We start from the raw sequence: 26,388 nt of genomic DNA, 5'->3' as shown, positions 1-26,388 counted from the left end.
GTTAACCCACAGTGAATTAGTTGTTGCATATCCGCCAACTTCGGTATATTGGGGTACCTGGGTAGAACGATTATCTAACTTAGCTTCTTATCCTCCATGGTTTCGTCAGCCTACCCTTATCCTAACCTTTCCCCCTACGTCTCTCTCTAAGCAAGTAGGCAATTTTTATCACAATGGATGACATAGGAATTCAGAAGAACAGCTTTTACTACCCGTTTGTCCCCCTCCAGGGTTCGCCTGAGATTCCGTGTTAATGTGAAGACCGTTTAGAGTAAATAAGATTACCACCACCCGCCCAGGGTAGTGGTAAGCCACCTCTTAAGAGACATGTGCCAGGTTTGACCCATCTTCACCACTGAGTTTGCCAACATTTGTACTTTGTCATGACATTCCCGGTACCCCTGTAAATCAACAGTGCTTAGGTCATTTTTCCTGCCAGAGGGCTGAATTTGCAAAGTGTCTGGAATCACCCTGTACTTGCTCCAGCGCGAGAGTTGGAGGTTTTCTCCTGATCATCCGGAAAACTCATCATGTGCAATCCTAGTCGGGACTGAACGTCGTCCCTCAAGGAATACTTAGCTGGGTGGTTTTGTTACCAGGGAAAGAGCTTAAAGAAGGACCAATGGCCCAGTATTCAAAAAACGGTCCGGGGGCCCCGCTGGGCCCGGAGGAAGGACTGCTAGGAATGTTGGACCAGACCGGACAGCGAAAGGGACACCGTCCCCGTCCGCAAAATTGGAGGGCAGCCTTTATCGGAGGGCAGCCTTTATCGCGAAGGACGACGGGCCCGGCAACCTAGGACGTTCCTGCATGGTGGCAGGTGTAAATGGGTGACCGAGGGTAACTAGGGGTAGCGACCGTTAGCAGGGTGGATCACCTGGGATTATGGTGACCGTGGGTAGCGAACTAGAACACTTTCCTCTCAGTTCGATGAGGATTGGTCGCGAAACCGAATGATCGCATAAGACGAATATAAACTGGTAATGATTGGATGCGAGAACCGATATTGGAATAGATGGAGAAACAGCGCGCAAGCCCCAGACGTCTCCTAGCCATGAAATTGACAATTGAATCTTACTAAAGCTATTATTACTTTCTTATGCTCTTTTTATCCCCATCATTCAATATTAATTCAACAGGTGTGGAGTGGAGGCATGATTGGTATGATAGAGTATTTTCTGAGAGTCGTGGGGATTTTACCCTCGGAAATTTCCCAAGCACCATATGATATGATATTATGATATCATACTCTAGTACCTCTAGGTAAGGTAAAACATCTCCAGTTAAAGTACTTAATCAATAGTATCATACATCATTGTACGAGTAGTAGGTCTTTTCTCTACCAACTGTTCCTATCCAATACTCTCTTAACACAAGTATGAACATAGGTCTGGTCATTTTTAACTTGAATGCCATTCTTGAAGGGTGTTATACAAATTACTCCTCCAAGACAGATTGCTATTTCTTCACTTCACTCCATTTTGCTCTGAATTTTTCTAATAAATTTCCGGATTGCTTTATTATCATATTAGGTATCATGCTTATTCTATCTATTGTTATTTCCCTCCAAACTTCCAGATCTGGGAAGAAATTCCAAATAATTTTCCTTGTTGATATTGTCGGTTAACATAATTAACCGAACATTTGCCATGGCAACTTTCAATCGCAACATCGCCATCCCTCACTCCCTCACTCCGCTAACATTATACCTTGACCACAACAAAAAACTCCGGTATACAAGGTGTTAATTAGGATGTAGAATTCATTTTTGTTTTTAAATATTTTCTGGTTGTGATTTGGGTGGTCAAGTATTGCGAAAGACGGATGCCCCGTTACCTCTCGATGTTCGGTTAACTATTCCAACCCACCGTTACGTTTCGATATCCCATGACATGAGCAGAAATTACGCAAAACATGCACCCTTCAGCCCTGTTTAAATCCTCACCAAATACCGATAGTGCTCATCGCAGATCACCCACAACCAGATGTTTATCCTACCTTCCAATTTGATGGCATTAGCCGCCAAACCATTGTAAGTGAACTGTACAGTACGCCCCTAGTTTCCCACTGCCCAATCGGTAGAACTTTACCGAAACGGTATGGATACAGGTTACTGCCCCAGTCGGGTACAATCGGTCCTCGAGCAGTCCTCGAGCCGCTGAATCGGGCTGGCCGACACCATTCGACGATAGTAGGGCTGATCTTCGAGCATCAATTCACAATTGTTTTCCTACGCACGGTGTGGTCTGCACCTTGTTTCGAAACCACCACCGCATCGTCACACTCGCACCTTTCCGGTCCCGTGCGAAGTCGTACAATACTGGTACAATTCATTACCCCATATTCAGACGTACATTGTCTCCACTACCATAGCACTCCTCGAGCACTGAAAAATCGCAAAGGCTTTTTATACGTTAGACTAACCGTGCTCGCCATCTGCGCGCCTGCTGGTTTTTGCTTACCTCAAGCCTTGGATGCCCCCCAAGTGCTTGGTGTGTCGTAGGATTCCCATGGCCACGGACGGCCCAAAGTCAGACCGAACAGGAGCCTCACACATACCTGGCGATCTCACCGCTAAGTGCGGGGCATACTGGTTCCTTGAACGAATGGAAAGGTGACGAGCTGTGATCCTCTAATTTGTGAATACGTTGGTCGCCAGACAGAAGCAAGTTAGCTGTGAACTAGCCACATATCTGAGCTCAAGGCCACAACTGAATTAGAGGGCGCTTGAATAGCGATGCCCTACGACCAGCGAAGGCCCTAGCCCCCACCAAGAATCAAACTATGATAATACCATAAAATAACTGCTGCAGGGGGGCTTGGCAAATATCTGCAGACCTTGAAATGAGATCCTTTCCCGTCTCCCAATTGCCCCGGCCCTCGGCACTCCGCAGCCAAACATATTCAAACTAGCAACCAGAGGGAACATAGAGGGTATGAAAGGAAGATCCAAGAACCTAGAAGTAGAACGCGGCCTATGATACAATAGACTACAGGTAAAGTGCCCCTAGGCATCACGCACCCTAGAAGAGTTGAAAGGCAACATGACTTCCAGAGACCTGGCCACCCCATTGCGATTAGGGAATAGCGGACCTCTCCATCATCAATTCCCCAACCCTCACAGCGGCCCAACTGGATAGCAAGGGTGGTCTCCTAGGATAAGCAGGATGGAATAGATGCTTTCGAGCACCATTGTGGGCTTTGTAAATCGCTCTAGTATGCCACTACCCTAAACTCTAAACAGAGGATTTAAGCTAACGTCGGTTGAATGTTATTGGTCATTCGAAGTGCACCGGAAATAATTAACTCCCTTCCCCTTTCGGCCATATCCGGAAAGTTCCGCTACCCTGATGTCTCTCCCCCATCTGCACATACAGGACCAGCAGCTAAACCCCGTCAAAGCTCTCGAATCCATAAAGCTGGGCAGCCCCACGTCAAATGATCGAACAAATGATCCAGGCTTACACGCCCCCGAATTTTAGAGGTTATACTACTAGATGCAGTGCGATAGAGCACAAGGAGTATAATAGCCTGACACTCCAACCCACTTTCCTTTATTCCTCCTGTGTCATTTCTCCCGTCCTGTAAGTGATCAGAAGGATCTGTTTCCTCCAGTCTAACAGCAGGATTGGAGAAACAGTAGGTCGTATTCAGGTCGTTGTTTGGAAGGCCCAAAATTACCCCACTTCCTTTGCGCCAACTATGATAATTATAATACTCAGTTAACGTCTTGTCCCAGGTTCTACCCCTCCACCCGAGTAGAAGGGCAGTTCCCACTCGGGACACTTCCCACTTGAGTACGCTGTCGAGTTTTGTGCGCGATGCTGGTACCCTCGTCTAACCCTTGCAAAAGCTTGATTCTAGGCTGCGGGTTCATCTCCGTGCTAGAGTGAAACCAACTTACTACTCCGGGTACTCCGGTTGGCACAATGAGCTACGGAGAAACCCCATCGGTTTGTATTGCTACAGGTTTTTCCGCTATGGATGGTACTATGCTTGCTTTCTAGTAGTACGATAAGTCATTGTGCCCCTACAACCCTATGCATCTAATTTTCTCTAACATTCCGCAGGACATTTGGACTCAAAGTCTTGTGATCGCGGTTTCCGCGGCCGAGGGGGTGATGCAAAGTGGTCAACCGCCCTAAGAATCCAAAAATGACCCCGACATCTTTCTGCTACCATAGCAAAGTCCTCATCAGGCCCCTCCGTTCGGAGCTGCGTGCACGAGCACCGCCTTCACATTCCAGCCATCGAACAGCTGTCTGAAACCCTCACCAATAGGAATTATTTGAGGTGTTGGAATCTTTCTCATCACTGGAGATGTTTGCCCGAAGCAAAGCCAATTGAGGGGGGGGGGTTTACAAGGCTTGTGTTTTGTCAACTGTGCCGAGTGTTGAGTTTGTTCGACCGCGCCGCCGGGAAGGAAAATAGAAGCGCGGTATGATGGACTAAACACTACATAGCACATCACAAAATATCGCACAGCCTTCTTTCAAAACCGCCCGATTTTCAGATTACAGTTCAGCAAGATTTCGAAACCTTTCTCGTAATTCCATCCACCACTTTCCAATCTACCCGTTTTGTGACAGGGCTTTGCGCTGACTCACAATCACAGTCGGTCACTCGGGTGCGTTCGCCACTGGAACTTGAGGGGAAAAAAACATGTCGTGATAACTTCTAAAAACCCCCCGTTGCATAACATAGCCTGGTTTTAGGTGCTTGGATTATCCGATTGAGGATCCGGGGGCGCCGGAAGGGTGATAAAATGCGCTCTCCCAGCTCCCCGTGTCAATTGAAACGTTCCCAAATCCAATATCAAAGGGGTAATACCAGTTGTAGGAGGAAGCTTACACCCCAAGCGCCCCCCAAAGAACCAAAATTCAAAGGAATATATAGCCTCCGCGCACATAAACACATATCCTAATCTGGACCGAAACGAACAACAAAACCACCTCTGACCGGAAAACGAAAATATTACGCACCCCACCAACGAAAAGATAAGTAATGGAGTTATGGTCGTGTTGTAACAACTGGAAGTGTTGGTAAGTGGGCCAGAAAGAATAATGTTGATGTTTAACGCCATCTCAGCGTGCCCACTTATTCCAAAATCGTAAACTTCGCCCCCCCCCCACTAGGTTCCCCAAGGCTGTTTTCTCAGGATAACAGGTTCCTGCCCGCATATATATAATCCCTCACGGAAAATTGACACTTGGTCCGATATGAAATGGATGGACGGCCAAACCCCCAGATCTACTGTACGAACCGCGCTCGCCAGAACGCCAAGACGGGTATGATAGTGTAGATCTTATCAATAATACTACTACAGTTAGGGAACAGGTGTCGATCATGTCGGCTATAACAGGGCAAGATTAAAAAAGGGGGATGTCTTTCGAAATTCAAAGTTAATGCACACCGAAACCCGAATGCTCCAAGATGCGGAAGCGGGAATGCATGTTTCCGGTTGCTTTCTCTCTTGTATTCATGTATCACGGGACACTGCCAGTTTGTTCTACAGGCCTCCCCACCCCAATTCTATTAGAAGCCTCTCTATGAAGTGCAAGCACGGTTCAGTGATTCAATCGGTCGCAGAAAATGATTTCGATTTTCGGTACACAAGTACTAGGCATACCCAGCGCAGCGACGGCACTTCGTATCCCCCCCATGCCTCAAACCGAGTATTCTAGATATATATATTTCCTAAAATCCGATCATTGACTCGGGCCCACTGCCATAAGCTCTCTCTCCACATGCCACTAACCAATTGTACGTATGATAACACCACTAGCCGCTTTCATAAAAAACTCCCATCCGCCCACGAACCTATCAGAGTGGCCAGAGGGAACTCGTTGCGTCGTGATTGATCTGTGGAAGTTCCGGGGAGTGTTGAGGATCTTTTCGTTTGCTCCGCAGTTGTCCCGATTCACCGAGAAGGTCCTCCAGTCATGCTCTGTTCGCCATAACAGGGATGCGCGGTGGAACGGGGACACGGGTCAATTTACTAAGCTGGGGGGGGGGATCAGGAATGCCAATATTATGCTTTATATACGCTCACGTCTCATCCATCAAGTTTAGAGCTTTCCATGCGAGATTCATACCCACTCGATTCTTTCTCTTCGGAAAACTTACGAATATGATACATCGTTGTATGAGCGCACCCGTTTATTACCCCTCCGGTTGACCACAGCGCCGAATCCACGCTCCCCGCAGCGGATACCCGGCCAGGTAAGCTAGCCGCAGTGCGGTGTATTCTTCGAGGAGCTCGAGCATTATCATTATTATTCCCTAATTCGCACTCACCCACTTCCAGAGTTGGGGGGGGGGGGGGGTATTGGAATTCAAGGGTAGATCCATTCTCCATCGCACCCATAGCAGCAATCTAGCTGCCGGAACCAGATTCCGACCGATACTCGAGTAGCTTTTACATTCGGATGAGTGGTCGGTCAGATGCCGGGTCCGTCGGCGATGGCGCGAAGGATGAATGCTCGTTGTCTAAACCCCCGTCCATCCATACTCCGAATCGAAGGACGTCTGTGAACACGACGACACCTTATTGCGCGTCGCTAAGATTCACAACCACGGGACCAACCCTATCATAGGCACTGTCATATCATTATTTTTAAGTCATTGTGCAGGAAATCTTTAAAACCCTGACTATGCAATGACTAATAATAATAGGTGAACTATCGGGTTTTTAGAACAACTTGTGCCTCCTCGCGCTCTCAACCATCTTAAATTTATCCCCATCGGTCTCCACATCTACCACCAGGCTGACTAAGGAATATATATGACGGCAGGTTCTCTCCTCGCTCTGCTGACATGTTTCTCATTTTTCAATATATTATTATGGCAGAATTTTCTGCCTTTCTCGCCACATGATATTATGATGTGAGAATTAAATTAGAGAAGACGCTGTTCTTTTCAAAGGAGAAATATGACAGCGCATGTGATTCATCCAGCGGTGTATCATAAGCAAAAAACAAAAAAACAAAAAGTCCCAGCGGTACAAGTACAGTACTGTACGCAATAGGAACGATATCCGCAAACCTTCTCGATCAATCCCCTCAACTCACAAGGAATGATAGGGTGAAGGAAAAACATCACAAGGCGATGTTCCCAAGAGCATGGGGTTTCCATACCCGTATGATAGTGTTATATCTGAGAACAAAAACTAAGTTATCAATTAGGGGTAAGACTGCAAGGCCACAGTTTCGTTTTGCCTTATACAACCCCCATGACCCGTCCTTGAAAAAAAGGAAGAAAAAGATCCCCTGCGCTTCCCATCTCCGTCACCATCATCTCCCTCCCGGTGCCTTTTTCTTATCGCACTCGTACCATACCGGCGGCAAGTCGCCACCGTCGCCACCACACACACTCACACAAACCCCTCCTCAAACGGAGAGCTTCTATCGTACGAGCACAGCACCGGCAGCAGATCAGAAGCAAGGGCCGGTGGTGGTGAAGGCGAGGCAAGGCAAAAAAATAAAATAAAATAAAATAAAAAGTTCTTGATCTCCCGAGAGCTGAACCGTGGTAATGAGTTGCGGCAAGAGCGACGACGGCAATTTACAAATAGCAAGTGCTTGTATGATACAGTACTGTACCATACTCGAGCACAACTAAGTTTGAACCAACTCGAGACCACAAAGCATATCGCACACAAACTCTGCAATCTCGGCTCGGCATTGAGGACGTACTGCAGCCAAGGTGGGTGATGCATAGAGTAGCACAGGATCGGACCTTAAATTCTACTTGTACGAGTACTGTACAGTACTGTACACGTACAGTACCGGTATTGTCGCAAAGTGGATCAAGTCCCACTTACCCAAAGAAATTAATTTGTGGGAGCCCGGACAATGGGAGATAGGATGATGCGAAGCACATAACCGGTACGGTAGGCTAAACCCACCGATTTGGCACTGCGAAGCATTTCGATTTGAAGTTGGTGGATAATAGAAGGGGAAAGGGAAAGGGAAAGGGAAAAAATGGTTACGGAGTTTGTCCAACTCGACACCACAGATTGCGCACAATTAGCACGGCATCCATAGGGCGGGCAAGAGACACCCCCAACCCCTGGCTAATTAATTAATCGCGTTACCCCAAGATATCATAGGATTTCTAAGCCTTTGGAGAACCCGGCCCATCACATCTCTCTTTTGGATCACTGTCCTGATATGCGCAAAGATTATACTTGTCTAGGAATTTCCGAGTTTGGAATAGCGCCCTTTTTGAGAAATTCTTATTATGGTTTCCTCATCTAAATAGCCAATTAGAACTGATCCATGGCATAGGAGAAGTCGTTGTGCTTGTTCATCAAACAGTCCACTGAAATCATAGCTTTCGAAGCTCCTCACCAAAAATAAACGCCATTAGGGGTTTCGTAAAGGGACCGCTTACGAAAATTACGAAAATTACGAGAGTTTTTTTTTTTTTTTTTTTTTTTCCAAATAAAAATATCCCGATAATTCTGCGAGGCAGGTCTTGGTTGGCCGGCACTATACCACGTACCAGCTACCAATTTACCCTTCTTCACAATATAGTATGGTAGTGGCTTCGCGACATATCACGGTACGAGTATGATAGATCCCACTGTTCACCAGAGGGATTGTGCGATAACGAATGATAAACCATGAAATAAAAAAAAATCTTATCTTATCGTACCCTTGCTCTTTGCCTGCTCTTTTGACCCCTTCTCCCTTTTTCTTTTCTTTCTTTCTCTTTCTTTCTTACGCCCCAAATCAAAAAAGAAACAATCATACCTTCTTTTTTCTTTTTTTTTTTTCTTTAACAAACCAATGAAACAAGAGAAGTGGAACCAAAAGCCTCAAGAAATTTGTTATTCAAGGCTCCATTTGAATTGTTTTTTTTTTTTTTTTAAAAAAAAAAATCTCAAATCGACGATCGTTGAGGCGTAAATATCTATTCTACGAGTACAGTCCAGTACAATATACTCGTAGCGGTATGATACCGTACCGGTACCCTACCGCAGCTGTGCATGATGGGAATCGACACAGCCCCATCAATGCTTGTCCATGTAGGGTGGCGGCGTGGGTGGTGGCTTGACTATGATATGAAAAATCGTATGTGGTTCGCCCTGGAAAATCCAGCCTTGATAGCAATGCCGAGAACGCTTAAGCTAAGTTGCTCGAATTATCAATCAACCACAGCACTCGAGTACCGGTTCTCTTTCGCTACCGTAACTGGTATCCTATCGTTTGCCGACCGCAGAAATGATAATAATCCCTCTGCTCCAGTTGACAAAGATCTACCCACCCCAGAGACTACTTACCGCAGTGCAGGCATACTCGTTCCGGGCAGGATGAGGTGCAACGAGTATGATATCCCAAAACAGGGAAATTCACAAAATACATACACGTCAAAAAGCCCTTGCATATTCGAGCGCCCCATAGAAACTCACGACTCGTATTTCCTGGAAAGGATACTTTTCTTGCCCGAACGAGTGGTGCTCAATTAACGGGGGAGAGCCTATCAAGGCTATATTTTTTTTCTTTCCCTTCTCTTTGATCGGAAGGGCCCCCCTCCCCCGATCCATTTATCGGTACGAGTAGAGCTGAAACTGCATCCAAGCTGTGAGGCTAACTTAACTTAAAAATGTTTTTTTTCCTGCCGCTAACAGCACTCATGATTTGTGTGTAACGATAGGAACGACTTGGTGATGACTGCATGCCGGAATACCGGTAGAATAGCTAATAGACTAGACTACCGCACTGTATAATAACAGCTATTAGGGGTAAGTCATGACGCTGTAGTGGTATGATACCATATTAGTGGACTATCGTCATGAAAAAAAAAAAAAATGAAAAAAAAAAGATTGCTTATGCGAGCACAGATTCCACCGAAAACATATTAAATTACCAAGGCCAAGGACCAGAGTTGCTCTCGGCACCGGGATAATAAATAAAAATATAATTGAACCCGAGTGAAACATTCAGACAGGAAAACCACCATTGGTCGTAGATAAACCCGTGCCCTTCCTACTCAATCAGCTGACGTCCAAAATGACCAAGTCTCTCCCCCCGTTCAGGAACTGTAAATAGTCGAACCAGAGCCTACGCACTATGCGGAGAGATTCGGATGCCCATTACGCAACATGCTCTTTCCGCGAGCATTCTTAGGTTGCGGTAGTTTGGCCCGATCTTTGCCATTGTGATGTAAAATTGGAGAGTCCAGAAGGTGGTAGAGTATGATACCGCACAGGTAAAGCAAAACCTTGTGCAAGCTTCGTCCATACCGGTACTGTACTCTGCGAGCAAGACTTCCAAAACGGTTGTTCAGCTTAAGCAACTGTTTCATTCAAGAGCCTGCGCAGTTGCTTGGCCTCGAATCCCCTCGATCCTGCTTGCTACCAGTACGAGTATGATACTCGTATTTATCTTTCTACCCCAACACCCACCAAACGGCACTTACCCCCCTCGCCTAAGCAATAAGTATAGTGTCAAAACAATATTATCATACCAAAGCGAGCGGCCACGACGCCCAATAGGTCCGCGTTTCCGACATCTACCATACCATTAGCTAGTCCCCTCGGCCACGACGACGATTGGAACCTTTCACCCCTTTCGGAAAACCGCACAAAAAGAACCACACTTTACATATCGCGGGCCATTTGTCAAAGCAGTACGCCGCGCGTGCATGTGGATGTGTCAGAGTGCAGAAGTAGGAAGCGAGGAATTGCATGTCGGTCGACGATTTTCATGTAACTAGCAGCGAGAGATTGGCGAGCCAAGCGGGTGACGAACAGTGTCGTGGGCGGGATTCCCGAGAAGGGGGGTTGAAGATGAAGGGGGATAACATCCACCTTCATTCAGTGTGGCCGGTCGCAATGGGAATCGTGAACTCCACGGATACGGTAAAATGTCCCCTCCATGCCGCTCAAGTTGGATGAATATCGACATACATCATCACGGATGCACCCCTTCACAACCCTCTCCCGGAAAAAATGTATCATTGGAGCTGTGAACCAGCCTCTATAGCGTAAAAAAAACCTGCCATCTGTGGCTGTCTTGCTCGGTTTTTGGCCCAAGTTGGAGCATTTAACTGGCACTTTGCAAATTCCGGCATTGAACTTCTGGATCTCGATTCCCATCTTTTCATGATATCGTATAACCCGTTAAGCAGCTAGGCGCATCGGCAGGGTCCCTTCCACTTTTCTTCGGATACCCGTATGGATTGGGAGGGGGAGCAGGAGTACGATCAAAGGTAGGGAAGCTTAACTATAATTTGGCCACAACATAAAGTGTCCCAGGGATTTCCACCATTCTACGTATCGACGTCCCACCCCTTAGCTGTTGAATAAAATCCCAATCCTATCACTCGATAACCGAAGAGTAGAAATGCTATCTCTTCTTGCCCTCCCGCAACCATCGGTTGGTCACCTGCTGCGTGCCTATGCAGCCGCAACCAGGATCGAGAACATTTCGAAAAGACTCCTCGCCCTGTATCCCACCTTGCTCTTCGTGGCAATTCTCCTCTTTTTTCCCTTCTATATTGCCTATCTTTCAGTATCCAATAAAGTTCATCTTCCACTCAAGCCAGGAAAACACTTGGCTAAATTCAAGCGTAACCACTGGGAGATTACAGACAAACTCCCAACGGGACCATCAGACGAGGGTACAGAGTCGACCGAGATCAGAGTTTCCAAGGAGTCTGTGTTCCCAGCGAACTGGTGGTCAAGTGAGGAGCTTTTCCAATTGGAAAAGAGAGCGATATTCAGCAAGGTGCTCTCTGATAACTCTCTCTCTCAAAAAAAAAAAAAAAAAAAAAAAACCCTGCCCTTTCTCCTCCCACGATTCATGGGTCTGACTTCTTTTTTCAAAAGTCCTGGATCTACGTCACACATAGTTCACGGTTCGAAAAACCCGGAGACTACCTATCTTTCGAGATCACCGATCTACCGTTCTTTATAATCCTTGGGAAAGACAATCAACTACGTGCGTTCCACAACGTATGTAGGCATCGAGCATACCCTGTCATTCGTGAGAAAAAGGGTAGCTCCGTAATCATAGGTAGTTACGCACTTGATACAATCCTACTTGGTAATAGAAACGTCGATGCATGGGTCTAACGACGGGCATATGCAGGTTGCCGATATCACGGCTGGTCGTATAATGTTCAAGGGGCGCTGATCAACGCACCACAGTTCGAAGGTGTTGAGGGATTTGATAGAGACCGCAACGGTCTATTCGAGATACACACTCGCACGACCAAAGAAGGGTTTATTTTCGTAAACTTCGATGTCTCTGACCACGCTGTCGTGTATCCCGAAGATAAGCTTAACACAGCAGCGTTGCACCACGCAGAAGTCCAGAGAAGATGGGTGGATGGTTGGACAACTGAAGGAAGATTCAACTGGAAAGTAGCACTTCGTAAGTTTGTTTTCCCTATCAGTACTTAGTCCATGCGCGGGACTCGGTCGGTCCGGGTTGAACACCGATACGCATTATTTGTGTTCATCTTGATGGCAATTTTGATGCTACGTAGCGTTGGAGTCGTGCAGCGTCTTTGAACACGTTTTACATTGGATAAGCTTTCCGATGAATCAACAACATCACGGTCGCTCGAACTCAACTCTCATGGATCAAGGATACAGGGGAGCGAGAGAGCTCGTGACCTCTCCCTCAATTCCTATGCAGTCATTACTCCCCTCCACGACATGGGGGCGTCGTCAGTTGGCCCTTCGAGTTGTCATTCCTTCTGTCGCACAATTCTAGATTGTCTCGGGCCTTTCTCGTCTTTCCTTGGCCTTGGCAAAAAGCATGGTGAAATGATGGCTGACAAGAAGACCGAATCGAGTACGGTACCAGATTATGCCGAGCATGGCACCGAGATGCAGCTACCAAGTAATTCAACATCATATGCCTCGATACTCTTTAGCTTTCTCTCCCCCGCCTCGAAAAGAAGTGCGAGGGCCCACATATTCCCTGTAACAACTCTTGTGACTCCGGACGATCCAAGAGAAAGTGGAATCTGGTTTTCCATACGTGTTCTTCCCTTATCTGCGGAAACATCCGTATTGTCGTACGACGTCTACGGCGAACCGGAGAGCAGTAAAGATGATGTGGAGACTCTAAAGAGGATGGCGAAAAATACACTCCAACAATTGGAGGCCAGACACGAGCAGTTGTGCGCAAAAGAGTGCCGGTACGTTACTTTCCCCCCTTTTTCCTTTTGATCTCACATGAGGTCACCCAGTGTCACGTAGGTGGGAGAAGTACTAGTACCGGTACGAGTACAGTAACCAGGGCGGACCGTAGTACAGTACGGAAACTCTAACTGGTGCTAGACTAAGACATATTCCTCGGGAACCCTCAAGGACCGGAGGCGTTCACAACAATGCCAACGAGAGTAAGTTTCCTTCTTCCTTTTTTTGCTCTCACCACTCGCAGTGTCCATCCGATCTTCCCCCATTATATGTTTCTCCTGCAATCACGACGCGCGATCTGTAGATATTCTTTACCGTCGAGCCCAGAAGCACCCCCCCCCTTTTTTTTTTCCATACAAAAGCAAGGCTCCCCTTTTGCTAAACATGCCTACCCCCGTATCATGCGACTAACTATAAATGACGAACCATGCCCCATGGTAAGGGTCTGGGCATCAGCTAACGTCTACCCAAAAAAACAAAAAAGAGATTAAACAAGCTCAACTGCTTTCAATGCTACAGTCACATCTTCGAAAAGAGAAAGAAATGGGTGGGACAAAGATTTTTCCTGCATTCGCCGGAAAGCAATACATGGGGCAGAAAGGGATTGAAGCTGATATGGGTTCGTATTCTTTTCCTGTCGTTACCCCTCGGCTAAATTCATTTTATTTCATTTTTTCCCCTCCTGCAAGCAGCCTCTCCTTCAATTTTGGAAGGGCAGACTCTGGTCAAATATGTTTTTCTCTTTTCTCCGATTTTTAGAAGTGTCTTAGAGGATGGAGGTTGCGACCTCCGATTTTCGGCTCTGCTTCCAGCTGTCTCTCGCCGTTTTCTTGGCTCAGCCTGCTCATTCCTAACCCATTCCTTGTCACCTGCCAGAGTCTCCAACCGGTTCCTTTTCTTTTTTCTTCTTCCTTTTTCTTTTTTTTCCTTTCCTTTCATTTTTTCCCTTCCCTTCTTATCCCCCTCCCCCCCACACTCCGTATCAGGCGCGGTCGTGGTCTGTGTCCCTCGCATCGCGCATCAGCCACGATCAGTGGTGATGTCGTTCACTCCCGAGACAACGGGTTACCCGCGAGTCCCATCCTGTACCCCAAGGAGGTCTAGCCGCAGTCGATTCCACCGGAGCTGGAAATGATGTGCCGTACTCCCCACACACAGTACCCTGGTCATTGAAATTCATGCGCTCTGTTTCTCCAACCTTTCGGTTTTCTCATTTTTCTTTCTTCCATTCTGTTCTTTTCTTTTCCTCCATTTCTTCCACAATTTGGCAGCGGCTACTCGCCAGCAATCCCTATCTCATTGGCTGACCCCATCCGCTTGGACAGTCTGTAAGGAGCTCGACCGGTGCACTGCCGGTAGGGAAAACAAACTGTTTGATTGGTAGCCGAAGCGGCTGTTACAGATTCGGGAGAGATACAGTCCGGTATCTACGGTAACGAGTTTGCTGGGTTATGCGACCGCCAGGTGTGGGACTTTTTAATAATTTATTTCCACGCAGTACTTGTAATAATTGCCCTCTAACGAAGATACTCGAGTACTGTACGTGGACACATTAGCGCTTGAAGAGTGAGAACCGCGGTCGTCCATCAATACCAATTATGGGGTTGCTGTAAGACTAACTGAAACAAATAATTTATTTTTTAATTTTTAATTTTTTTACCCCCTTCTCATTCTCCTACAGTGCTCGCGCCTATGCGTCTACTAGTTACCTCAGCTATTGCTAGTTTAGGCGACTCCCTACCGTACATCTCTCTAGCGCGGGAAATGAGCAGGAATAGGAATGGTGAACTCTAAATTTGAGCGCGGTGGAACGAAAATACGACAAAGTACACTTCAAGCACATTCATTGCACTGTTTCAACATAAATATCATGAAAAAATATAAAGTATCATACTCGTACAGAATAAGAAAATCACTCGCACCTCTGGGCGCTGTGCTCGAACTATCTCGGCGGGCGCGCGGGTGTCAACTTAAAGCTTTACGAGGTTCGCTTTTCAGGATAACTGGCGATTAAAGGCTTAGTCTTCAGTTAAACTTAAATCTAAGAAGTTTGCGGTTTCTCTGTAAACGGTAAAAATGGCCTTAATGCTTACTGCACTCCGCTCTCGATTTTTTCCGGCACTTGCTTTTTTTATCCTTGCTTTTCATCCCTTCGGTTTTTTGTTTTCCCTTTCTTTCTTCATTTTTCTTTGCCCTTATGGCGATCAGTAATATTCTGCGGTGTTAATGTTTTAGAGAGACTCAGGCCCGTCGCAGATTATTATAGCCAGTAGGGATGCTAACAATAGAGACGCTCTGATATCTGGAATCATAAATGCCGTAATAACGATAACTTACGGTCCCGATATGATGACTACACATGGTCCAAGAATTAAAGAGCGCTGACGATAGATAGTCTACAGCCCCGGAGCCCCGCACGAAAGGGGCGCGGGGTGGGGGGTACTCGAGTGCGGGAGCGATATGAATTGCCGTAGCGAGAAAACCAAGGAAGTGAGGACGAGATGTGAAGTGGAGGAGCTGTTACTGTTGTGATGACACAAAGGTGCATAATAGTACACAGGGTATGAGTTAAGTTATGGGAGCGCTTCACGGTGGCTACCCGTCGATGACTTTGGGGAGTTCTCAAAGCATGTATGATACCGTACCGTACAGTGCTGGTACCGCACTCGAGTAGAGCCCACGGAGGACGAGGTGGGTATTTCATGCAGTCGGTGATGGTCCCTCCAGTAAACTCCGCCCTTTTTCAGCCTCCGGGGGAGGAGTTACAGGGGCTACTACCGTAATGTAGATCGATGCTGCTTCCAGGGCTTGGCGGTTGCCTTGCCTCCTAGTGAGCCTACGAGGTTGCCTACCGACTCCTAGAGACAATTGGAACAGCCTCAACCACAGGGCACTGTCAGAACCCAATTGAGTGGACTGCAGAAAAAGAGCCTCATCTTGGCGAATCAGACCGTTCTTCCCCCAGCTTGCTCGCCATTTCTCGTTGGTTTCGAGGAGCTACAAGCTGTGGTTGCTAGGGGACCTGCCTGCAAGGTCCGACTGACGGCGGGTACTGATGATGGCATTCTGTGATTCTCTTGGCCAGGGATTCTCTCCCATAACCGTGCGTCTAAACTCTCGCTTCGCCTCCTCAGACCCAGAGGGAAACAGCCAAGCTCCCTTCACATATCTTTCGACCCTCCCCACTCTCTCGAGGAGAGAGGGAACGGAAGATAACAATATCATATATCAGCTCGGCTCTTTTCCAAGATCGAGCGAGTTTTTGGTCTACCGGCAACGAGTGACTGACTGGCTTGTGTGCGCACCCCCCCTTCCCTCACACCTCGCACATTTACTGTTTTTTTCATTTTTTTTCCAAGACGCCAAGGTTCACTGCACTTATTGTTGCAGCCTAGTCCTCTGACTCTTCTGAGAGTTTCCTACGACTTTTTATTTTTTTAATTCTATTTTTTATTTTATTTTATTTTCAGATTTTTCTTTCCCTCGATACTCTCCCGCTGGTTCACCTGCCCTTGGTAAAAAAATAAAAAAAAGGGAGCAGAAGCAGAGGCCACGAAGCGAACGTGTTCCTAAGCCTGACCCTTACTTTTTGGCAATCCACTCTTTGAAGCTCCAAGCTCATCAACCGGAACTGATAGTGGTGTTACTACTACTAGCCTTGTTGCAACCGTTCCTTTCTGGCTAGCAGATAGCTTCCTTCCACACTTGAGCTCTTGCCGCCCGTATAGTACTCGAGTACACTAAACTCGGGGCTCACGCATAACCTATAGAGCCGTTCGTCTCGTTTCGGTACCCTCCCCGCCATTGGGAACCATATACCGCTCGCTGGTCTTCTGGGTACTTTGTGGTGAACGAACCTCTTGACATCGCTCACAATGGATACATCTAGAAAACGATCTGGGAAGGGTATTCAAAAAGACGAAGGGTGAGTCCTCATAACCACCCTTTCCTCTACCATGAATCAGTTTTATTCTTGAATTATCTTTTCGTCTCCATTCTGTGTCTCCATTCCATACAGTGCTCCTTGTGGTGAGTGTGTTGCGCACGCATCATCCTACGCAATTCTATTCAGACCTTACGCGCACACGTAGACCTCTGATCTGCCCTTGCGCGCACACCCCGCCTTTTTCTTCCCTAATTACATCTTGAACCCCACCTCACTTGCTATTATTCCCCCTTCCCTTTCCTCTGTTTGGGGCTTCATCTTCCTCCCTCACTCGTGTCCTGTGCTTTCTCTCTCGGCGCCCACGAAACACATTTGTACTTGTGGGAACGACTAATGCGAATGGTTGTTTAGTGGTCTTGACACAACCGCCTCTTCTCGACGGGAGCGTGACAAGGGCCAAACCAGATCTCATAGTAGCTCTACAAGCTTGTTGGTGACACCACAAGTGTGCGTCTCTCTCATTTCTCTAATACTCTCATCCCAATCCTCCTAAATACCCCCCCCCCGTCATCCTCGCTTTCTGGTTCTCGTTGTCTCATTTCGTGACCTTTCTTTACCGGAGTTATATAACTTGACTAACCTGGGCCGAAAACTCTCTTCGCAATAGACAATCCACACAGTCCTCAAAAATCTCTCGCCCGGAAAAGGTGGCCAGTGCTGCTAATTGGGCTTCTTCAAGTCCTCCATCCCCATCGCCATCAACCTCTAACACAAGAAAGCCACATTTGGGTCCGTCGACTGTCGGTCAAAAACCTTTACCTGGGACCGGTCAAATTATGGTTAAAAGAAGTACATATCCCACCCCTGACCCGTCACCGAAGAGTCAAACTGCCTCCTCCCTCTCGATGCTCGGAAGGTCCAATACCACCACTCCGGCTGGCGACCCAGAAGTCACAAAGAAACATATCGACAGGGTAAACTCTAGAATGAACCCTATACTTGAAAGTATTGAGGCTACAGGATCCCGGAGCCAGCCTTTGAATGAGGACCAAATGGAAGTCGATCCCCTTCCAGGAATCTTTTGTGATACCACAATGAGCAGCTCTTCCACCGCCAGTGATTCATGGATGGTCGGAGAAGAAATTTCGGACAATGATCCGGAGGTTATAAATTCAATCGATGACCTTGAGAGGGCGTTTGATGATTGCCTTCCAAATTCTTCTGATACCATGGATGGCATCGAAGGTTCAGATAAAGATACACTTTTAAAGCCTGAGGATGTGGCCTCCCCCTTGCACAAACCACTGTTACACACAAGCCACAGTGTACATGAAAGCCCAGAGACCCTTAGGGTGGGTTTGGTCGCGGCGCAAGATCACAAGCACCCCAAGAGTGACTCTGGTATTGGATCAACACAGGGCTCGCCCGGCAACGCATTTTTATACAAAGAATACAAAGGTCCAGACTATGAGGGTAGTGGCCGACTGTTCTTCGGGGAACTGCCTTCATGTGACACTGGGAACCCGGTGAAAGAAGTTTATAGTGTTAGGGTTGAGGGTAGCGGACCTAGCAGAAACGGTATTAGCCCTCTTGTTCGGGCGTTTATAGCTTGGCTGACGATACACCTATCATACAGGATCTCCTGGCTCATCCAGTTGCACGGTTGAGGCTTCAGAAACTATTGCCAATTACAATGGCCACCACGAATCCCCACCTCAACTTGATGAAATTCACACATCATATGGTCCCACTGTTTTTCATTACGGGGAACCGACGCCCCCTGGCTCAGCTATCCGTTCACCATCTGCCTATTCTTTTTTCGAAGTCCGTGATTTCCCGAAAACAAAACAATTGTCCACACAGAGCGTTGAAGCTATGGTCCAGTACATCCTTAATCCCATTCTACTCGATGAAGCTTTCGAAGACTTCTGGCAATTATGTGAGCAAGCGAAGCGTGGAATTTTTCAAGGGAAAATATGCTGGTTACGTGATTTGGAGAAGTTTCTGTTCGATGGCATTCCGGTTGGGTTTCCATTCCTCTTAAGATTACCTTGGCCTGTAATTAATGGTTGCCACAGGCCGTCCGTTCATTGAGCTCATACAAAGCATTCTGCGAAACCTTTTTGAGCAATTGCCAAAGAGCTCTTCCCTATATCCGAGAATTGGACCAACAGCGGTCTTATGACCCGGTCTACTCTTCGGCTTATTTCATCGATGCCCTTCATCGCGCAAAGGAGTCGGCGGATGCTTGGACGGCTGAGAAAAATAAAGTAATGCGCATGGCTAACTACGACAGTCAATCAGTGAGCGAAGAGCTTGACACTTCCGGAAATAACAAAAGGTATTTATAAACCGCACGATACATTTCTCCTCCTATTGCTAAAATCCAATGGATGTAGTAAACTTAAAGATTTTGTGCCACTTCCTAATATTATCTCTTCCGAGGGTCGCAAAAGGAAGATGCCTATTGATATCGGCCACGATGAATCTCAAATGAAAAGGGCATTGACTCCAAACAAAGCAGCCGGATCTGCACAACCCAGATTGGCCATTCAGACCACTGCCCCCCTTGGGTATTTTGACGGTTACCATGACGCACTGCCCTCAAGCCCCCTTCGGGTTGAAAATATCGGATACCCCTTAAACCCTAGATTTGATTTCCCCCCAAGGGTATTGACAGCTGCCCAATCCGGGAAGTTCAGTGAGTACACTCATCCATCGTCTGAGTCGACTGCCGCAAACGCGACAGCTCTCCTCCCCTCGGATGTCTCAGGAGATCATAGAGTTATGACCAGGCACTCTATTGGATACCCCCAGGCTCCAACCCCAGCTGATACCAACTACTCTGGATCGCCAGCGGCTCCGGCATCTTTTGAAGGACACAGTGGCAGTAGTCACGGCACCTCTAGGAGAAAAGCTTCAGTACCAGCTGGTAAGCCTGATGAAGAAGATGCCCCAATTTACCGCTGCGATCAATGCCCCAGAGAATTCCCTAGACCTTGCGACCTAACGTAAGCTCCCCTCAGTCCTTAAAACCTAGAGGATGCTAAAAGAATGTGGAAAATAGAAAACATAAGAAAACCCACGAGCGCCCATTTAAATGTGACGATGAGGGTTGCAAGTACCATATCGAAGGTTTCCCGACCAATAAGGAGCGTGAGCGACACCAAAACGATATACATGTTGCAAATTCAAAGGAATGGAAGTGCACATATTCACCATGCGCCTACAAAAGCAAGCGCGAGAGCAATTGCAAGCAGCACATGGAAAAAGCGCATGGTTACAATTACAAGCGGATGAAGAGGAACCCTCGGAAACGACCAGAACAATTGACGAAGCCAGTAACCTCGGATAAGAAGAAGCGTGGTGCCATCAGAAAGGCGTCAGTTGCGACTTCCAGGTCTACCACAGTCTCCAAGGCAATCAAAGCATCACGATCATCTCGGCCTGAGGCACCCGAAGCCACGGCTTTGCCAGGGCAAGATTCCAATGTCGCTGTAACAACTGGGTTCGATATGTACCAAGGCTACCCTCAATCACCGACTATACATGGAACAAGTGATGAGTACCAACTCCTAGACACTGAGATGCCTCCTACATCATACTTCGATGGGTCTCCTCCAACCAATTTTGTGCCTAGCCCCGCCGATGCTCCAATAGGCTACAATCCTCCTATGGATGCGTACCAAGCCAACCACCCCATGATGGGGAATTCTGGGTGGTTTTCGTCACAGAGTTCTAGCTTTCTGGACCCCTTTCTCTCAGAATTTGAGCAGTCCAGCGCCCCATACGATGACGGTGTTGGTGACGATGACACTGCGGACTGATAGCGCTCATAGCTTGGTTGCATATTTAAGCAGCAGATATATTGACCTTCGCTCCGGCCAGGCCGTGAGATCACGCGGAGGTCCGAATTGCTGCCACCTTTGTCCTCCTAAGACAACCAAAACATCTCCTAAAAAACAAAAAATCAACAAAAAAAAAGAAGACAGACACAGTCCGGATGCTCTTGGCGGGCTATAAACACTTTAGTCTCGATAGGGTTTTCCGTAATTGGAGGTACGAGTGGAGGAATGGGCCCTTTCCCTTGAAGGCGGGAAAGTAAGTATGCAACAGAAAAACAACGAGTGACTCCGGAAGAGCGTAGGCTCCATAGCGGGAGCCTTGTTGTTTTTCTGCTGATGTTGTGTACGGGTTGCATATTTCCAGATATGTAGGGTGGCAGCCGTGTTAGGGGTGTTACATTCTGATTTTCAGCCTAGTAGTAGTTTCCTTCTTGCGATGGCGGTGCGCTGGGGTATGGGTGGTTTGGGATCTCATTCCTATCATTGGGGTTTCCATCTTCAGTTATTTTGACAACTCTTCTTGTTTTTTTCTTAAAATTCTCCTTCAATTATCTCTCCTATGATACTTTTTTGTCTTTTCGCTTTTAACGACCGGTTTCCAAGTCACTTGTTCGCGCCTTTTCATGTCCAAGAATTATGTCGATCCGAGTTGGCGATTTTCCCTTTCAAATATGTTCTTATTTTTATTTTTATTTTTCCCCTGCCTTATGAATCCGAATGCAAGTGCTATGAACTCGGAAGGAAATTATGGACAAGCAGCTCTCCAGGGAATTACCCAGTAGTATCCGCTCTACGTTACCGGTACCACCTTCTATCTTGATACCCCTTACATTTTCAAGTTTATCTCGTAACTATTAAGGGTGAAGTTCACTCCGATACTCGAGTAGTGCTCGACGTTCTACTGAGTATCCCATTCGAGCGGGTAATCGTAGGGATACCACTACCGTCCACCAACACAGGAGAGCAGGGACCCGGAGACAAAGTAATTTGTCGTTGGCCGGACGACCTTATCCAAACCATTAAATTTTTAGTGCCAATACTTCGACCCTGAAGAGAAAAAAACATGAGAATCTGCGGCCGCTTGAGAATGCAAAACTACTGTGCTCGAGTACAAGTACCAGGGTGGGGCTGGTAACTTGCCCCACCTTCCACCACCACCAACCCCCCTCCATTGGCCAAAAAAAAAAAAAGTGCACAAATTGCGGCTCTGTGAGAGAGTCCAGCATTCCAATCGGGTAGTTGGCGCACGGTGCTCCGGGAGAAAACGGTGAGGGCTCAGTCCGCTGCAGTCATACCGCATGAGTCAACCTGTCTATGAGATGTTGTGATGTCCCACCTCATCCAGAGAGCCGATTGACTGACTCGCTGAGACCGGAGGGGGGGTGGGTGGGATGGAAATAGAACGTGAAAAGTGAAGCTCGAATACCGTGGAGTATTGACATTTGACTTATTATGCTTATTACGTTTTACTGTGAGTTTTACGGGAGGGTGGCCGGGGAGAGAAGAAGAGGGTTGCGCTTTTTTTGTCGTGACCATTCACCCTAGGAATCGGTATGGTACCGTACAATACCATACAAGTCTGTACGGTACTTTTGCCTGTCACCTTTTCTTCCTTCCATTCTGTACAGTACTAGTAGAATAAGAAAGTTTATCGGGGAGACGCTCCGTCGGGTGTGGGTAGGTACTCGTAGTTTCTCATGCATCTAAATATGCTCGAATTCATGGTTCGTCATATTGGGTTTTTTTTTTTTTAATTTTTTTAATTTTTATTGTAGATTGCACGGCGGTTTGTGCTGAGGCACAGGCACTTCCATTTTTGTCCAACTTGGGTATCATCGGTGTGGGAAAAACTTAGACTATGATTAATTTAAATTTACCGGTTTGCCCATCAGCTGAATTGCTGATGTCGCGTTAGAGTTCTGCGCGGAGCACAGTCAGCAATTTCCCCAAGTGACAGATTGAGGTGCGGGATGTGTGTGTGTGGTGGGAACTGGAGATAAGATTAGATGGTCTGAGTACGAGTAACTTACTTGTACTGTACTGTACCCCCCTCACTCTAATGCCAAGCGTCAAATGAAGATTACTGTAGCCGGGTAACCTGCGGGAGACTTGGTAATAGCATTGGTGGAGGGGTTTCCCCAAGTTTTATGTGTTGAATCAACAGTTCCACACGTCCACCAGCTAGCGGTCAATACTTCCCTCCTGCGCTCTCCAACCCCCCCCCCCCACCCACCCGAATCAGCACACCGCCAATGCCTGCACCAGCCCCCAAGAAGCGAAAAGTCGTCATCGAGATATCGGATGATGACAATTTCGAGGGGGGATTATCGATCACCACTCTGTCCTCCGCGCCGCAGAGACAGACCAGAGCGTCCACTCGACGCACAGCCCCCAGCTCCACCGCCCCGGCCGCCGTGAACGACTCGATCCCGTCAAAGCCCTTGTCCTCGCAAACCAAGGCTGCTAGGAGGGCTCCAACTTCCGCAAATGCAGCACCACTAAAGCCGAAGGCGAACAACAGTACGGTTAGGAGGTCCACCGCCTCCTTGCAGAAGAAAACGCCGGCCTCGAATAAGCCTATTTATTCATTCTTTACGTCAACACATCGGCCTCCCTCCAGCTCTTCGCAGAATGCGAGGGCGAGTGTTCCACCGGCCTCTCAGAATGAGGATTTTGACGACCTGATTGAGGACGGCTTTTCCGATCATGGGTTTGAGGGGAGTAGTGGTGCTGCATCGGTGGGGACTCGTGCTGGTTCTCTGAGCGGAGCTGGGAGGTTCAAGGTAGGGCGTGGTGGGGCTATGCGGAAGGGTCGGGCGGAGGAGGGTAAGGGCTCGAGCTTTGTGAAGACTGCGTCTGGAGCTCAGATAGTTGGTACTTGCTGCCCGATTCTCCTATTTTTCTCCTTTTAGTTGAGCTAACCCCGGAGGTTCGAAGATCCCCGACCTTGGCCCGAGAGATTTGCCCCGCAGTCGTCGAACTTGCTGGCGGTAAACCAGAAGAAAGTCGCTGAGGTACGCTCCTGGTTTGAACATGTTTTCGACGGTTTTTCGAAACAAAGACTACTGGTATTGAAGGGCTCTGCCGGTTCGGGTAAAACTGCTGTGCTTGAGGTTCTGTCGAAAGAGATGGGCTTTGAAGTGCTGGAGTGGAAAAACCCCAGCGGGGTTATCCCGACAGAAGGACCTGATGAGGGAAATGCTTTCAGCTCCGGCTTGACAGGTGTGTTTGAAGAGTTTGTGGGGCGGGCCGGGAGGTTCGGCAGTTTGAATATGGTTTCCACCGCACCATCTAGAAATAATGCTGGGGGAAAGAAACCTGTGAGCGGTGGACCATTATCAGAAACTGATGAGAGTAAAAAGAAGGTGATATTAATTGAAGATTTTCCCAATGCACTATTTACATCCTCGCCAGCTCCTCTGGCGTCTTTTCGACACACAATAAAATCCTTCCTTGCTCTTCCTACACCCCCTCGCTTCTCGCCTCCGGTGCCTCCTTTGGTGTTGATAATTTCTGAGAGCGCCAATATATCTGGTTCAGGCGCTTTCACTGCTCATCGTTTGCTTTCCCCAGAAATTTTGCACCATCCTTTAGCAACGTCGATTACCTTCAATAAGATCGCTCCTACGTTCATGATCAAGGCCCTATCGGCAATAATCACTCAAGAGTCACGCGAGTCCAGTCGTAGATTTGGGCCTAGCAATCCAGTACTCCAAGCTTTATCCAGCAGCGGAGACATCAGGAGTGCGATAATGGGCTTGGAGTTCTTGGCGGTAAATGGGGAGGGAGGCGCATTTTCGGAGAAAGTGGATTTTAATGAGCGGGCGAAGAGAAGGAAAGCATCGGGAGAAGGTGGCCTGAATGAGGTCGAACGAGAGATCTTGAATACAGTGACACAACGGGAATCAAGCCTGGGGCTCTTCCATGCAGTTGGGAGAGTGGTATATAACAAACGTGAGTTTGATCTTACTGTGCGATTCGATTCGTGTGTGGAAATTGGCTTACCGTTATTACACAGGGTATGGAGATGATCCCGGCGATCCATATATGCCTCCTCCACCGAAACCTCCTTTGCCCCATATTCCGTACAGGGCTAGAGCTTCGCGAGTAGATCTCGACGGTCTGATGGACGAGGCAGGAACCGACCCTCAGACGTTCATCTCGGGGCTCCATGAAAACTACCTTGGTTCCTGTAATCATCTCGGTGGCCTTTCTCGCATTGACTATTCCATGGAAGATTCCCTCACCTGTGCAATTAACTGTATCGAAGGCCTCAGCGACAGTGATCTCTTGGCTTCCCCAAAACCCTACCACCGAATCCTCGGCCGACTCGGCGGATACGAAGGAGGCGACGTGGCAGTAGGATCAGCTGGGATCCGCCAGGATGAAATCTCTTTCCAAACAGCCGTGCGGGGGGTCCTCCTCGGCCTGCCAACACCGGTGAGGCGCGAAAACCGAGATACGAAAATGTACTACCCCACCGCCCTCCGCCTCTGGAGAGACCAAGAGGAAGTCGAAGGCCTAATAGACCTCTTCGCCAAGCGCTCCCAGACCGGCGGCGATTATGGTGACATTGGTGGCGACGGTACCATGGGAACCGATCGCGCGGAGTTGGCGATGGAACGGATGCCTTACTCCAAGATAATACTGAAGGCCCGCCAACAGCGGAAAGCCACCACTGGGCCCTTCAACAGGAGGGTCTTTGAAATGTCTGGCAAATTAACTGGCATAGGCGTGCTCAAGGAGCTGGAGCAGGCCACAAACCTTAAGGGTGTAGCCGCCCGCCGTAGTGAGGACGTCCCCTGCCACGACGACCACGATGGGATGGCACAGGGAGCATCATCAGACGAACTGGAAGCAGCAGACGAGCGCAACAGACTACACTCGCGAAGGTATAATACCGCGCGGAATTACAAGAAGAGCGGCAGGTCTAAAGACCTAGACGCTACCGTGCGCGTGGAAAGGCTGGTCCTTAGCGATGATGATATAGAAGATGATTGGTAGGGGAAAAAAAATCTCATTGGAATTGATTGAACTATTGTATTGTAGAGTTGCGCTGGGTCTGGGCTGTTTCTAGGTAAAAGGAGGATGGAAGGGGTGGTGGTACTTGCTTGTTTTTGCCTGTTTTTCTTTATTCTAACAGCATGGGATGGGCGCCTGGTGGCTTTTTATATTTTATCTTTATCATGCTAGGGGGTTGTGTGTTATATTATATAGTAGTCATGATATGTCACTCGGAAGTGTTCCGGTGTTTTGCTATGTGCAAGTGGTGTTTTTGAATCGGGATTGTTGAGCAACGGTGTTGCAACGGGGGTGGGATAGAATGGATGGTGTGGAAAAAAAGTAATTTTTGTAAAGATATTACGGTCGATAGCGATCTATCACTATATACCGTACAGTGTTGTATCAATGGTATGGGTAAGGGACATCAAAGAATCATACCGAATACAATATTTTGGGAAGAGAGTGTCGCTGGACTTCAGCTTCAACCCCCAAAA

The 26,388-nt window shown here is 47.7% G+C and overlaps 4 protein-coding genes; all 4 read left to right on the top strand.

Moving 5' to 3' along the window:
• Window positions 1-10,425: 10,425 nt before the first annotated feature.
• GSTUM_00010552001 (uncharacterized protein) lies at window positions 10,426-12,412 on the top strand (the record flags this gene model as incomplete). XM_002841378.2 has 4 exons in its annotated part: window positions 10,426-11,735; window positions 11,837-11,962; window positions 11,999-12,026; window positions 12,099-12,412. The coding sequence occupies exons 1-4, from the start codon at window positions 11,352-11,354 to the stop codon at window positions 12,410-12,412; spliced, it is 852 nt and encodes a 283-aa protein (XP_002841424.1). The 5' UTR covers window positions 10,426-11,351.
• A 5,015-nt stretch (window positions 12,413-17,427) lies between these two features.
• On the top strand, window positions 17,428-21,427 carry GSTUM_00010551001 (uncharacterized protein). XM_002841377.2 has 6 exons: window positions 17,428-17,552; window positions 17,713-18,623; window positions 18,682-19,067; window positions 19,124-19,386; window positions 19,445-20,056; window positions 20,113-21,427. The coding sequence occupies exons 2-6, from the start codon at window positions 17,951-17,953 to the stop codon at window positions 20,870-20,872; spliced, it is 2,694 nt and encodes an 897-aa protein (XP_002841423.1). The 5' UTR covers window positions 17,428-17,552; window positions 17,713-17,950; the 3' UTR covers window positions 20,873-21,427.
• Window positions 21,428-21,449: 22 nt separating this feature from the next.
• On the top strand, window positions 21,450-22,806 carry GSTUM_00010550001 (uncharacterized protein; the record flags this gene model as incomplete). XM_002841376.2 has 1 exon in its annotated part: window positions 21,450-22,806. The coding sequence occupies one exon, from the start codon at window positions 21,450-21,452 to the stop codon at window positions 21,708-21,710; it is 261 nt and encodes an 86-aa protein (XP_002841422.1). The 3' UTR covers window positions 21,711-22,806.
• A 336-nt stretch (window positions 22,807-23,142) lies between these two features.
• Window positions 23,143-26,122, top strand: GSTUM_00010549001 (uncharacterized protein; the record flags this gene model as incomplete). XM_002841375.2 has 3 exons in its annotated part: window positions 23,143-23,764; window positions 23,828-24,844; window positions 24,909-26,122. 3 exons carry the CDS (start codon window positions 23,143-23,145, stop codon window positions 25,892-25,894), a joined length of 2,625 nt encoding a protein of 874 aa, XP_002841421.1. The 3' UTR covers window positions 25,895-26,122.
• Window positions 26,123-26,388: the final 266 nt, after the last annotated feature.

The sequence above is a fragment of the Tuber melanosporum genome (genome assembly GCF_000151645.1).
Source record: "Tuber melanosporum whole genome shotgun sequence assembly, scaffold_70, strain Mel28".
Taxonomy (NCBI): Eukaryota; Fungi; Ascomycota; class Pezizomycetes; order Pezizales; family Tuberaceae; genus Tuber; species Tuber melanosporum.
The sequence above is the reverse complement of the archived record's forward strand: the minus strand, read 5'-3'. Positions and strand labels throughout refer to the sequence as shown.